General features: G+C 38.7%; 2 protein-coding genes across 3 annotated transcripts in view; both read left to right on the top strand.

The window, feature by feature from the left end:
• The window catches only part of srrm2 (serine/arginine repetitive matrix 2), a 19458-nt gene extending 15579 nt beyond the window's left edge, over positions 1-3879 (top strand). Inside the window, exons 14-15 of the mRNA XM_020587913.1 lie at positions 2254-2361; positions 3376-3879. Coding sequence (XP_020443569.1) covers positions 2254-2361; positions 3376-3430 — 163 coding nt within the window. The 3' untranslated portion in view covers positions 3431-3879. The remainder of the gene's footprint in view (positions 1-2253; positions 2362-3375) is intronic.
• A 1383-nt stretch (positions 3880-5262) lies between these two features.
• si:dkey-16l2.16 (ras-related protein Rab-35) lies at positions 5263-14023 on the top strand. Of its 2 annotated transcripts, none has more exons than XM_020587914.1 (7): positions 5263-5641; positions 7088-7990; positions 10066-10116; positions 11410-11533; positions 11620-11744; positions 12336-12460; positions 12699-14023. In XM_020587914.1, the coding sequence occupies exons 2-7, from the start codon at positions 7936-7938 to the stop codon at positions 12846-12848; spliced, it is 630 nt and encodes a 209-aa protein (XP_020443570.1). In that variant the 5' UTR covers positions 5263-5641; positions 7088-7935; the 3' UTR covers positions 12849-14023. The 2 variants fall into 2 exon arrangements, with proteins under 2 accessions (XP_020443570.1, XP_020443571.1); XM_020587915.1 differs by lacking the exon at positions 5263-5641 and adding an exon at positions 5684-5776.
• The last annotated feature ends 344 nt before the right edge of the window (positions 14024-14367 follow it).

The raw sequence follows: 14367 nt of genomic DNA, 5'->3' as shown, positions 1-14367 counted from the left end.
GTTTTTGAATTCCACCAGGTAATAAATTGTTCCTGGCTTTATACATAAACACTGCAGTCTTATATCCCACTAAATTAAAATTTTTTTTTAACAATTTAGACTGTATGAAAGCTCCATATATATGATCCCTATACCCCATCTTATGCACAATTCTTATTGCTCTTTTTTGTAATATATACAATGGTTGAAGTGAGCTTTTGTATGTATTTCCCCAGTTTTCAACGCCATACTCCAAGTATGGTAAAATCAATGAAGAATACAAAATGCGTAGTGCTTTCCCGTCCAAAATATATCTAACCCTTGCCAATATCGATATATTCTTTGCTATTTTGTGCTGAGCATATCTGATATGAGATTTCCAGGAGAGTTTGTCATCAACTATGACACCTAGAAATTTAATTTCATATACTCGTTCTATATTAGCTCCCCCAATTTCCAGAATTTTTGAAAATTGTGACAACAGAGAAACCGGTCTATAATTTGTGAAGTTGTGCTTATCACCAGATTTATACAGAGGAATAACCTTTACTATTTTCATATTATTGGGGAACTGACCAAGTCGAAACGACATGTTAAAAACATGGGTTAATGGTTTGCATATCCCCTCAATTGCCCATTTAACCATTGTCATAGTGATACCATCACTATCACTGGATGATTTATTACCACATTTGTTCACTATCTCTATAATTTCCTTTTCAACTATGGGCTTCAAAAACATAGAACTCATGTTCCTTTCAATTGTATTATTATTTATAGTGACAGATGTATCATCTGTACAAATGCTTCTTGCTAAACCAGGACCAACATTCACAAAGAACCTATTAAACTTTACTACTACATCCTCCAATCTATTAACCGGTGTATCATTATCCATAAAATATTGAGGGTAGTTACTCTTGCTGGAACTATTTCTAATCAATTTATTTAATATATTCCAAGTACCTCTCATGTTATTTTTTATTATCCTCAAATACTTTAGAGTAATATAGTTTCTTACATCTCCTCAATCTCAATTAATTTGTTCTTATATGACTTATATTTTTCTTGACATTGCTGTTAAACTGCTCATCCGTGTAATACTTGCCGTTATTTTCAGAGTTCTTAAAAAAAAGTTTTTTTCAGGGTCAAAATCTTTGTCCGGTTCATGATCATGAATTTCACTATTCCCAATAGTGTTCAGTTCCAGCTCCAGTCCCTCAAAATCTATTAACGTCTGTAACAAATCACTTGCCTCATACATAGGTCATGCTTGTTGTTGTTGAATCCAACGCTCATCTGCCGTCGCATATTTGTTTAGGTTTCACTCACACCCCCAGAAAAAGACAAATGACATTGATTACATCATTAATAAGAGAAAAGGGTGGCTGAACTGATTCAAAGATAGAAAGATGACTTCAGTTAATGAATGTGGCAATAGGAAACCCATGATTCAAAATTAACATGTCCCAGATGTGACAGCAATGAAAATGTTTTTAATGGGTATGGAACAGTTATTTGATTTTGGAGCTTGGCTCGATTTAAAAATAAATCCAGAAGAAGCAACCCAGTGGTAATAGCTAAATTATGTGGGGCCTGGTCAGTAGAGTCCAGCTAATATTTGTCGAGCATAGTTATTAAAAAAAAAAAAATATGCCAAACATACATGAGCCCATTTAGAAACGGCATCTTTATTACATAGTTTGTCCATCATAGAGCACCTCTGCAATTTTTTAACATACATTTGCAATTAGTACATACTGTATATTGGTCACATTTTTATAGCAAAATTTAAAGGGTCGAAAATTAGACAAATATCGGTGTCATCCCTTTAAAAAAAAAAAAATAAATTTGGGCTCTACCTATGAGTTTGTTTACATTCCGACTTCACTTAACATCAAGCTACACATGATTGGATAGCACAGTTTTAAAATGCACAAGGAATATTAACTTTGTGTCAGTGGGATGGCAGCTGGGCAAAGAATCTTTACCGGGCTGTCGGACTGCAGAAATATACTGAAGAAATGGTTTTCATGTAGGCTCATCAGGAAGAAATCAGTATTTTATTATGTATGGATTCATTAATTTTTTTCAAATTCCCTGGCTCGCTACAGATGGAGAGTGCAAAAAGCTCCAAGTTGCATCAGAAGTCTGATCAGTCATCACAGATACCATAAGAAGTTTGCAACACAAAAGTGTTGGAATTGTGTGGGGGGGAAAAAAAGTAAAGCTTATAAAATGGTGAGTTTTACTTTGATGTGTTTTCTCTTACAGCCCTGCGAGGCTTCAGAGGCCACCAGCTGATTCACTGAGAGATTCTCGTTCACTCAGTTATTCTCCACCAAGATACATGAGAGCACTGACATCCTCATCTAGCCACAGGTCTGTACCAGCAGAGACCTTCACACTAAGAATTAAAAACAGTCATTCAGTGTGCTGATATGCACAATTTGACCCACACTGGTGGTGGTTTTTTATCTATTTATTTATTTTTTTAATGTATTTGCAGTTTTTGGCAAAATAGGGTTTGGGAAGATGAAAATTTAGAAGGGCGGGCAAACATTCACCAACAGACTTTATGAACATTAAGTTTATCCACTTGCAGAGCAGTCAGTATACATCCCTACAGTGTGCTGACCTCGACAGCTAGCCTTACTAGCTTGCTAATAACATATCAAAAGAGTTGGATCACTGTGATTGACTGCGCATAGAGAGGAGGAGCTGCTTGCAGAGGCCTCCCTTGTCATGGTTGTCATGCATTTGTGTGCATGAGAGAGAAATTGAGTGGGGCACAGGGGGCCTGAACAAGTATATGTACTCTGCATGGCACGACGCATAAATAGATTAAATCTTATTTTTAAATGAGTATGTAACGGTCAGTGTTCATATTGTGGCCGCCTTCCACAGATAATGTGTGGGAAACACTGCAGCGTACTGTGACTGAGTCACATTACATGACAGTTGTGACATATTCTCTAAACACATGAACAGAACATATAGTAGATCCCACAGTTTGGCAGTAACATTGACTGGACAAAGTGGTTTCTACAGATCTGAGTTGTGTTTTTTTCTTTTCTTCCCCCCCCCAGTCTTGATTCCTTTTCCCAGAAATCTACAACATTCTGACTTTCTATACTTAAGACTTTTTACACAAAGACCCACGTTTAATATGTAAAGTTGGAAAAAAATTCCTTGAGCTTTGTTTTCACATCTAGCTACAATAACTGGTGGATGCTTTTGTTTTGATGTACTTCTGTTTCAAGTCATTTGACTTTGCTTGTGGAAACGCTTCCCATAAATACAGGTTTATTTCTATTTAACACAACTGGAAAAAGTGATGCTGATGCATAGCAAGCTTTTAGAAATGATGATTTCTTCACTGTCCCCTCTGGGTAGGAGTGGCAGCAGGCCATCGCCAAGCCGCTCATCAAGCAGCAGACAGAGGAAATGAGCTGACAACTCAAGACGCTTCACTACTTCTGGGTTGTTTCTCTGTTAACCTCCGGCTGGTTTGAACTGGGCTACAATATGGACTTCAAAGTCAGTGGTCAGTAGATACTCATCTGGAATTGTCAGGGGACTCGCTTTGGTTCTGAGCCACCACACAGTAATCCCCAATGTGTTTGTTTTTTAAGCAGCGATGACCTGAGGCTGGCTTGTACATTTCTTTTTAAGAGCCGAGTAAGCACCATACACATTGATACAGTTAAGTACAACATAACTAATAGCAATGTCCCTCGGTACTTGTACTGTTTGTTGAGTTCTACCTGTAGATATGATCTGTCTGTATTTTGTTTACTATGTAACAGATATGTGATTTCCATTTAATGTGCGCAGTAACTGAAACCTGATTAATTTCTGGAAATGGTTAATAATAATAAAAGGCAATTGTGCATTTTATTTGTGTGGAATGTGTCCTTTTGTTTAGTGTGGTACATCAAACCTGATATATCTTATTGTCAGCAAATTTCATTAAAAGAAAACAATGAATGTGTCCTACTAAAAAGTATTGTGTGTGTGTGTGTGTGTGTGTAAAAATGTGGATTAATCTGTTGATGACTATCGTCCACAACAAATAAAATATTTGCCCCTGTTTGAGTAAAGTTTGCTAAAATCCAGTGTCCAGTTGTCTTAAGGAAATTGGCTTTTTTTTTTTTTTTTTTTTAACGGGTGTTCTTAAAAATGCACTTCTTCAGTAGGAACCATTGGACATTTCTCAGTTTAGCATATGAAACAGACGTAAACTTTTTTCAAATTTCAGATTACTGAAGATGAAGGATAAGGTGAAAATCATGTTTTGTTGCTGCTCCAAATGAGCTGTGTGTAAAATATTGTCTCCATCATTACAGGCAGTTGGATGCAGCATAAACCTTAGTGATTGTGTGAATTACTTGAAGCTGAATTCATTCCTCTTCACTCCATGTCAAACATTCTCACTGAGCTGTTATGTATGTAGGCTACCTATAAATAATCACATACTGTACATTAGTTACTGTGCTGCTTTAAAACGGCAGTTTATTCGCTTTAAAATTGTGATAGAATCATTCATGTAGAGTATTTCTGACATTCTTACAGTGCTTCCAGTAGTGTGTGGTGGTGAAACAAAGAGAACGGAAAGAATATTCAGCTGTGACTGGACACTGGGTTTGGCTGCTGTTGCAATAATGAAACTGGGATGGCGACATCGCTGTTTGGTGTGTCTTTACTGGTAATTTCATTTGTCACACAAGTTTCAGATGTACAGAAACTTCCGTTTTTGAACACTAGCGATTTTGGTTGAAGTTCAACTGGTGATGATGTAAAGCCTTTGTTAAGTAGGCTACGTAATCGGTAAGATGTAAATGGAACTGAATGCTACGTTTTTGTTTTGGTGTAAAGGGTATAGACATATTTAGAAAAGATCCGGATCTTGTTCATAATTTTGGCAGAGATGGTGGTTGCATTGCTTAATATTGAGCAGGCTTAATCAGCCCTTTATGACATCGCGGTCCTATAGCCTAATTATAGATTAAAGCATTTTCCTTTATTTTTGTTTAACCTTATATGAACTAATTCAGCTTAAGAAAAAGAAAAAGGTTTTTGCTCTAGACCCTAACTTTTGACAGCGGTTTCATGGTGAAACTTTCCCACATCAGTTGAGCACTGCGAGTGAGTGAGTGAGGCTGAGTTTGAAGAAGCCCGAAACCGATTAACGATCAACCCAGCTGAGCTCTGTTTGACTGATGCGCACATTTTCATACAATTGCAGTACGGGTGTTCGGAGTGTCCAAAAAGCGAAATGGGTAAGATGCCGGGTGCGTCCGAAATTGCCTGCTGTATAGTAGGCTAAAACGTATGCGAGACGCGTAGTATGTCCAAATTCTTAGAATGCAAAAATATATACGCCAGTAATACCTACGTTTTCTCCGATCACACGTACCGTAATTTCATGAAAAGATGCGCAAAGCTGAACGGCGGTTGGGTTGACGGAGTTTTTTTTTTTTTTTTGACCGCAGTACGTGAACGCAACAGAATCAGATGGCTAGAGTGGGTCATCAGCTGCAGTCAGTCAGGTGTGGTTGCGAAGACATTACTAGCAGATCCCTCCGGGACAAAAACAAGATTTACAGCAGATTTGTCTAATGACCCACCGACCAAGCAGCAAGAGCACCAAATGACAAACGTAGGTTGTTTTAAAATTTTTTGTTTGTTTTTAATACATCGCTGGTTCAAAGCTTCTCCGAGGAGTTAAAAGCTTTCTCACGTCTTGGGTGTTGAGAGCAAATCCGTAGCAGACCAGGGTCAGGCCCAGAGAGCGGTCAGTCCAAATTGGATTTAAAGAAAAAGCTAGCATTAGAGTTTTCTTGCTAATCGGTAGCGATACACGCCCAGTCTAAATAAATAAGTAAATAAATAAGAACATATTCTTTAACAAATGCTGTTCCTTTGTTTTTGGTTGAAGTTGACAGCGCTCACCCTAAAAAGTGTTTTATTAAATTTGATGTCTCATACTGTTAGCGTTATGGCATTACCAGTAAGTTAACTGCAGAGATTTTGGCAGCTGAAAGTGTAGCAAACCGTTGAAACCAACCGCTGTTTAACGTCCATGCAAGTCAATATCATGTTATTTAATGTGTGCCGAACTGAAGAACGTTTTTCAAGTAGTCGTTCACATATGCACATATGTAGAAAGGGGGGTGGATGTTGTATCATCGCATTTAATTAACAGAAAAGGGGCATTTTCGTGGGAAGTTTGGCGTGTTGTCGCAATGGGACAAATTTTATGTTCCTCGATCGACAGTGAGCTGCAGCCCAGGCAAGTAAAAGTTAGTCTTGTTGTAGATGTTCAATTTAAGCAAGTTGACACCGTTTAATGACGATCTTCAGATGAACTGGTGACCCGTAGACAGTGAAATATGCTCTTGTCGCGTTCGTGGGAATTTTAAGCCAAACTACGTTCAAAATCTTATCACCAAACCAGCAAATGCCTGTAACATTACCCATATTAAACGTTTTAAGACTTTTATCAAATGGCGTATGCACTAAGTTAAATTTCTTGCAAATAATTTGCTGTTCGCAGTTGTTGTCTACTACTCAAATATTAATTTTTATGGGGTAAAAAGTGCAGTTCGGGGGCTTAATATAAACCGAATTGAATGATGACCAATGTAAGACTCGGCAAAACCTACAACTGTATTTGCAATTGTTAATAAAAAAAAAAAAAAAATCCTTGGTTCTCTTTCCATGCAAAGGCAAGGTCCCATTCGTTGCTTTTCTTAGGCAGCTTTTCCTGTTTTCATGGAAACTGTGCCAGCGGTAGCTAGCCTAGCTCTCCTGCTCTGCCTCCCTGATTTAGCTTGTGCCAGCCAGGAAGAGGCAATGGCGGCTGGACAGTCTGACTGTCAAGGAGCGTTTGCTGTTGTTATCTAGTTAAGTTGTAGGATGTTTACAGACAAGGCAGGATGAGGGAAATTAGTTCAGTGACTCAGCTGTTGTTAGAGGAGCAGGGAGGGAGGTAAAGAGAGGTACACACCTCATATAGCAATTAAAAATGAATAATAGTGAGCTGTTTGATCTGTGTGATTTGGTCTAACGTCATAACTTTTCCCTCGCTCTCTTTGTTTAACAGATTTTAAACCTGGGCTCAAGAACTAAGAAGTGAATCCTCATGTAATGAGACAGGAAACGGTTGCCTACTTTACACAGCTACAAGAGGAACTGAAGTGACAGTAAGGGATCAACCCAAAGGAACCTCAGCAGATGTAACCACTACTGAACTGCAGTGAAAAGGTGGATCATCTTAGTTTGCTGCTTCTTTTAAATAAGAGATGGAGCTGATGAGTAAGCAGTGGAGGAGTTTGGGGCAGTAATTGGCAATAGCTGGATTTATGACCACTTGTCAAATTCACCTGTCCGTTTGAATGTCGCAGCAGCAACCACAAAATGCCAGATCTCCCTGTCAGGATGTGTGATCTTCAAAGACGGAAGTGAAGACATTACATTCAATGTGGGACTGCATCTAATGGAGAGAGGAGGGAGTCTCATCACTGCACTGACAGAACTGTGAATGTAAATATCCATAAGTCATCACTCTGAAGCTGGAAATCCCCAACAAGACTTTGATTGGGTGGAACTGGAACTAAGGTGGAGCTATGCAGCCAGTTGTAGCTGTCAAGCATGAGTCATAGATGCAGAGCTTTTTGGAAATGTTCCATGTTCTGCTGGCTGCTGTGGTTTCACTTTGAGACCAAAGAGCATGATGTGAACATTTGAACTGAAACTCCAGGATAAATCAAACGTAAAGTGTGCAGAAACATCATTGGAAATGTCCTCTTATTGCCGTGGGAAAGCCTGTGATTTTTGGACAAACTCTTGTGGTACTTTGAGCGTGTAGCATTGGGAGGTGAAACAAAGAATCACTGCGGAGAGTAGGAATATCACTTCCTCCTATGAACCTAATTTTACTTCGAAATCCAAATGGCAGGGAAAGACTACAATCATCTCTTTAAGCTGCTCATCATTGGAGACTCCAGTTAGTATATTTTGATTCATTTTGGAATCACCTGAAGTTGCAACATGTTTAGTATGGAGTACCAGAAGTGGCTTTAATAGGCTAGTTTAAATTAAGACACATGATATCTTTTTCAGAGTAGACATTTTCACTTGTGAGCAGTGCAAAGGTGAGTTTGTTCCAGCAGTTACTGCAATGTAAAACAGTTGTTAACCAGGTTAATTTTAAACCTTTAACAAGGCAAAATGTCTACTGGTGAAAATGCCTTATATTTCCACACTCCTCACGGTCATGCCTGCCCTTGCAGTGCAACCACCATTTAAGTAACAGAACAGTGAGCTAAATATTTCAGATGAATAGTATAATTTTCCACATAACTCCAGCCTTTTGGTCAAGAGGACTGAAAGTTCATAACATGCATATGTGAGATGAGATGTGTAGTGATTGGAGAGGTAAGGGTTTGTGTTGTCCTTGTCAAGTCATGGTGAGGGGAGCCTGTTTTCTGATGATGCAAAATGAAGCTTTCCTGGTCTTATTGAGTCTCTGTTGAAACAAATGTTCTGCAAGTTACCCACGCTTGAATATTTTACATTTAACCTGGTCTTACACCATGTTTTGACCTCTGTGGAGACCCATGTCAGAGTTTCAGACCTCCATTCTGCTGTTTCTGTTGACCTGTAAATTTACTTCAGTCATATCTGGTACATGGTGTTTCTCTCACCTACTTTATAGGCTAAATAACACCAAAGAATGAAGGGCACAGTTTTTGTTAGCAACTACCACTTTCACAGAGTAACGGCCACGGTACAGCGTCCTCTACAGTAACACTCTATGATGGAATATGGTGTAACCCTGCACGGTGTTGTTCAGCTAGGGTCCATGAAAGCTTCTGAAAGAGGATCACTGATTTAATCCACTTGTGTGTTGTTCCTTCTGATAATTAACATAGAATGTAGGTATAGGAAGTAAACAAAAATTAACAGATTAACATTAAGACATTTTAAAGAATAGAATATTGAAACGCCTCAAAGCTTTGACATCAGGCCTAATCACTATTGTTGTCTGGGAGTGAGCTGTGCACAGCTGAGGCTGGGAATTTTGAGGATGTTATCAGTTCTGATTCACTTACTGATATAGATCTTACCAAGTTCTCCTCAGATTCGTGTTGTTGGAGTATGAAAAGTCCCAAAACATCCATTTATTTAGAAATTATGTTGGCTGGTCTGGTAACATAGAAAAATCAGTTTTTAAAAGTGTTGCAGGAAGTCCTGAGGTGCTGTGGGTCACCTTCATACCTGCAGCAAAGTCAGTGATTAGATATACGGTGGTATACAGTGATTAGATTTTCATATGCATCACTTTTGAGCTCCAGTCCACCATTTTCTAGATACTATACACGTGTGCTGTTACAGGTTAAATTTTCCTTTAGTGGAACAAATTTGAAGGGTCTCCTTGAGGAGTATTTCCTCAAATAATTCTCATGAAGGCACTTTTTAAATCCGTTTCAGTTGAACAGGATGAACTTTCTGCATGTTAACAGCAGCATTTGTAGAGAAGTAGTCAGGGTTCACTTGCTGCTGATGGCTTCCACAAGTTTAATTTGTCACTTGTCTTAACCAGCCCTGCCTAGTTTTGTTTAAAGAAACTGTTTGAATTATTTAACCCACTGTTTTTATTAATTGATGAACTCACAAGCGCTTTGACTCATCAGGCTGCCTGTTTGTGGCATTTGTCGCTCCTGGGACAGCACTTTAATACATCTTGTTTCATTATTGACTGAGGCAGAAGTGTTTTCCTGGTTTGCCTGCAGACATTTAGCCTTTTGCCAGGTCATAGTAAATGCAAGAAATCAGCATTTTCACCATGCGTTTTCCTCTTCTATTAATTACAATTAATTTCTTCCTTAGATTAATTCCTTTCTTGCTTTGTTTTACTTGTATTAATGGAAGAAGCTGTCAATAAGGATGAGATGGTCTTATCTTTTTCAGAGTGAACCTCAGACAGAACTGACTTGTCTGTTCCTGACTTGTCACACTCATTTCCTCAACGCGAATTACATGCCAGTCTTATCGCTCTGATCTCTTTGTCTCTCTCAGATGTGGGGAAAAGCAGCCTTCTGCTCCGCTTTGCAGATAGCTCCTTCTCTGGTGAGTTACCACACCTCTATTTAAGTCACATGAAAGATGACACTAGAGCTCAGAGGCTTACATGTATTAGGCTTTACTTTTAGGCAGAGACATAAAAGCATTTTTTTGAGACAAGGCATCTTGTCTCCAGGGTTTATCAGAGCTGTCCTAACCTGTCAGGAACTGCAGAGGGAGGCAGAATTCTGGACAACATGCAGACAGTTTGGGGGAAGGGTGGAATATGTTTTTGTTTTTTTTAAATAAGAATGACAGCAACCTTCTTCAAAAATACTGACTGCATGAAATGTAATCTTCAAAGCTATGCATATTTGTCTTGCAGTTTCCACACAAATGCACCACATTCCATGCAGGTGCTTTTAGATAATGTTTTTTGTTTACTAGACCTTCACTCTAGTTGTAGGTGGGTGGAGCTACTCTGAAATTTTGTAAGGTGTCTAACACTAACACAGTGAAGTAGATGTTCATCTGTACAGAGCTCAAACTAGGGCCTAATCAAAGCAAGTAAACATTTGTGTGGTTTGAACATCAGTGTAAAGGGGCTTTAATTGCTGCAACAGCACAAATTACAAAGTCCCCTAAAGGTTGTTTAGTTTTTAAATCTACAAACAAACTTCAGCGTGTCTGAAAAGGGGCCTCACAATTGGGCTTCTTCCTGCAACCAATGCTGTTGTAATTATAAATACCCCAAGCCGAGATGATTTGACACATTCCAGATAATTTGAGAACAGTGTCAGCATACAGTATATAAACCATTGTGAATGGAAAAAATGATATTGCTTCATTCCAGTATGTTCTTTTCCCAGTTTAACCCAGTTATTGGAACATATGTTTTAGATGAAGCCAAAGTAACTGTATAGATACTGTAATACAAACTGTATTCATGCTCAGCTGTTCTAAGAATGGAGGTCAAAGTTTAAACAAGTTGTGCTACAAAATCTAACAGACCTCTGCAACAGATGGTTTGTGTTTTGAATGTTTTACTTCTAGTTGTCCTAAAACTAACTGTTGTATGGTGGGGGTACAATTTGTCATTATATTGCCGCTTCTTGTTCCAAGATGTGTGTAAATTGTTATCACTTGACAACAGCTTTAAAAAGCCAGATTTTCCCTTTAATGTTTGTGCATACAAAATGTGGCTACCAGACATCTTTCTGAAAAATTTCTTATGATATAAATGCTGAATCTTGGATCTGCTGTTTGTCATGAGACAAAATGTATGTGCCTGTGTTCAGATAGAGTAGGGTGTATGACCTCTTTTGTGCTGCTTTCTGATGGTTTGCTGGCCTCTTGCAGAAAGCTACATCACCACCATCGGTGTCGACTTCAAAATCCGAACAGTCGACATTGAAGGAGAGAGGGTGAAGCTGCAGATCTGGGACACAGCGGGGCAGGAGCGATTCAGAACCATCACGTCAACGTAAAAACTGGTTTTATGTGCAGGATATTTCCTCATTTTCCTTTTAGCCTCACCCACTTCATGCTGTTTCATGTTTCTTTCTCCAGATACTACAGAAACACCCACGGTGTCATTATTGTTTACGATGTGACAAATCCAGAGTCATTTGTAAATGTTAAGAGGTGGTTAAATGAAATCTCCCAGAACTGTGACAGCGTGTGCAAGATCTTAGGTGAGTCAATTGTGTTAATGTGAGTTAAAGGAGTTGTAATCTGCATGGTGGACAATTGTGTTAATGTGAGTTAAAGGAGTAATCTGCATGGTGGCGTGTTGTCACATTCAGACTGGCACATTTACTGCCTGGACAGTCTCACTGGAGAGCTGCCTTAGAGCAGACATGTCTTGGAACAAGGAACCAAAACTAAAACAAGGTTTCTGTAGTTGAAATAAAAATAAAGTTAATGAGTCCAAAGGTTCCTGGAAAAGTTCCTGCTCATGCATACTCTGTTCTGTTAGGGCTTAAATCTGAGATTTAAGAAGAAATCAGCAACTTCAACCTGACAGAAACCTATTGCAACTATATACTAAAGTATGACTGACACAGATTGGGGGTATGTAGGGTTGTGACACCAAAGCATTAGCTCAGTGAGGTCATGTATGAGAAATGTATTGTTTGAGCCAGTTTGAAAACAAATGTTGAAGTTGTACCAGCTTTTAAAATAAATTGCAGTGTCTGATTCCCTCAGTGCATTATCAAGTCTTTGGAGGAGAACCCCTGAAATCATTGCAGTAATAAAAACATGCCCCCCCCCCCTTTTCACAGTGGGAAACAAGAACGACGACCCTGTCAAAAAACAGGTGGATACCCAGGATGCTATGAATTTTGGGGAGTCAGTGGGTGTTCGGGTCTTCGAGACCAGTGCCAAAGAGAACATAAATGTAGATGAGGTAAGTTAAAGACGGACTGCTTCCAGTCATTTTATTTCCAATACAGTATGTATAGCATTTCTTTCCATACATTTAAGCACGTTTGTCCTGCTGTTGATTAATCAGTTATTGATGCATGTTTCCATGTGTAGAAGCGGTTGTATTTTTCTGCATGTTTTTAAGTATTCAATTGGGTCAAAGGACATTTTGAAATAATTCTGATGACCCAGTCTGATTACTGTTTTGTTGCTTCATTTAGATGTTCATGGCCTTCACGCGCATGGTGCTCCGTGCTAAGAAGCAGAGCCAGAACAGAGCCGAGAGGGAACGAGAGCGAGAGAAGGACACCGTCAACATCACTGCCCAGAGAGACCGAGACCGCAGGAAGAAAGGGAAGAAATGTTGCTGAGATACAGACACCAAAGCCACCATTCACTCGTCGCTTTCACAGAAAGCATTCAAACAAGATGGGGGAAACCGTGCCTTAGGAGATAAGTGTTGGGTGTTTTATACTGCAGATACAAAGATCAGACTACAGTTTATTGTGCCAAGTTACAACACAGCAGTCTACAGGTTATACTGCTTAACTGCAGGTTGTTACAGTAACTGAGGCCAGGGGGCTTGCAGTGTCAGCACTGCATGTAGCAGCCTGGAGGTTACATGAGTTAAAGGACCATTCTGGTGTGTTTCAGTTTCTAGCTTGTGCATTACACAGCTTAGTGTTTGAGCTCTGCTTGTTAAGAGGACGGAAAAGTTGGTCTGCTCAACACTCCAAAAGAAGACCTCTAACGTCTTCATTATCCATTAATCTGCTAGCTATTTACTTGATTAAATGTTTGTTTTATATATAAAATGTCAGAAAATAGGACTGATTACGATTTGCTTAAGTCCAACCTGATGCTATCAAATTGCTTGTTTGGTTCCAACCCTGAAATATGTTCACACAACTTTTACATAAAGCAAAGAAGCAGAAGATTCTCACGGCTGGGAAGCTGCAGTAGAATCAGAAACATGTTTGGCATTTTTCTCAATTACCCTGAGACCCCCCTTTTTTTTTCCTAAGATGTGACATCTGGCTTGAGATCACACAAAAGTGGAATATCTGCACTTCCTTTCTCACAAATAACACAACTAAAGGCAAAGGAGGCATGAAGTGATCTAACCACTTTTAAAGCTCGAAGTAACTGCAAGTTGATTTTCTATCTTAGTGAAACATTTGATGCCCATAGGGCTAATAAGACTAATAAAAAAAAAAAAACCATCAGTCTGATTTGAAATGTGGTGGTGAGATATAGTATATGAGAGAAGACAAAAACACTGGTATGGTCCTTTAACTGTGCACTGGTGAACCACTGTCATGCTGATGTTGTTACTAAATTGTAACTTTGACACACTAACAGGTGTTATGAGTGCAGTCCAACATCTTTTAGCCTCATTTCTATTTAAATGAGGCCAGTAACCCAAGATCTTAATGTTGAGACAAATTTGAGCCCAAAATGTTTGTCATTACTATATAATTGTTTTTAAATGTAAATCTGTTTCCTAGCAAATGAGTCCAAATACAAATAAAGCAATACATCCTGAGTTATTGGCCAGTGGCTGTTTTTCCCATTTGGCTTTGAGAAAACTGAAATAATGTGATATAGATTAAATTGTCTTTAAAGATACAAAAACCCTGATTTTGTGTAGCGCTCAGTTATTTCTTTGAAGCATACCGTTTTGTTATTCTGACATTTTTCATATAAAATCTTAATCTGAAAAGTAACTAGTAATGTCAGTTATCAGAGGTAGTACAATTAAAATATAGCAGAGTATAAGTCAAAAGTAGCGTAAAGTAGAAATACTCAGGTAAATGACAAGTTCCTCAAACTGAACTGCAGCATTGGACTAAATGTTTTTAGTTCCATTCCACTGCTGAGCAGTAGCCA

Source organism: Monopterus albus, unplaced genomic scaffold, assembly GCF_001952655.1.
Source record: "Monopterus albus unplaced genomic scaffold, M_albus_1.0 scaffold488.1, whole genome shotgun sequence".
Taxonomy (NCBI): domain Eukaryota; kingdom Metazoa; phylum Chordata; class Actinopteri; order Synbranchiformes; family Synbranchidae; genus Monopterus; species Monopterus albus.
This window is presented reverse-complemented; position numbering and strand designations above follow the sequence as displayed.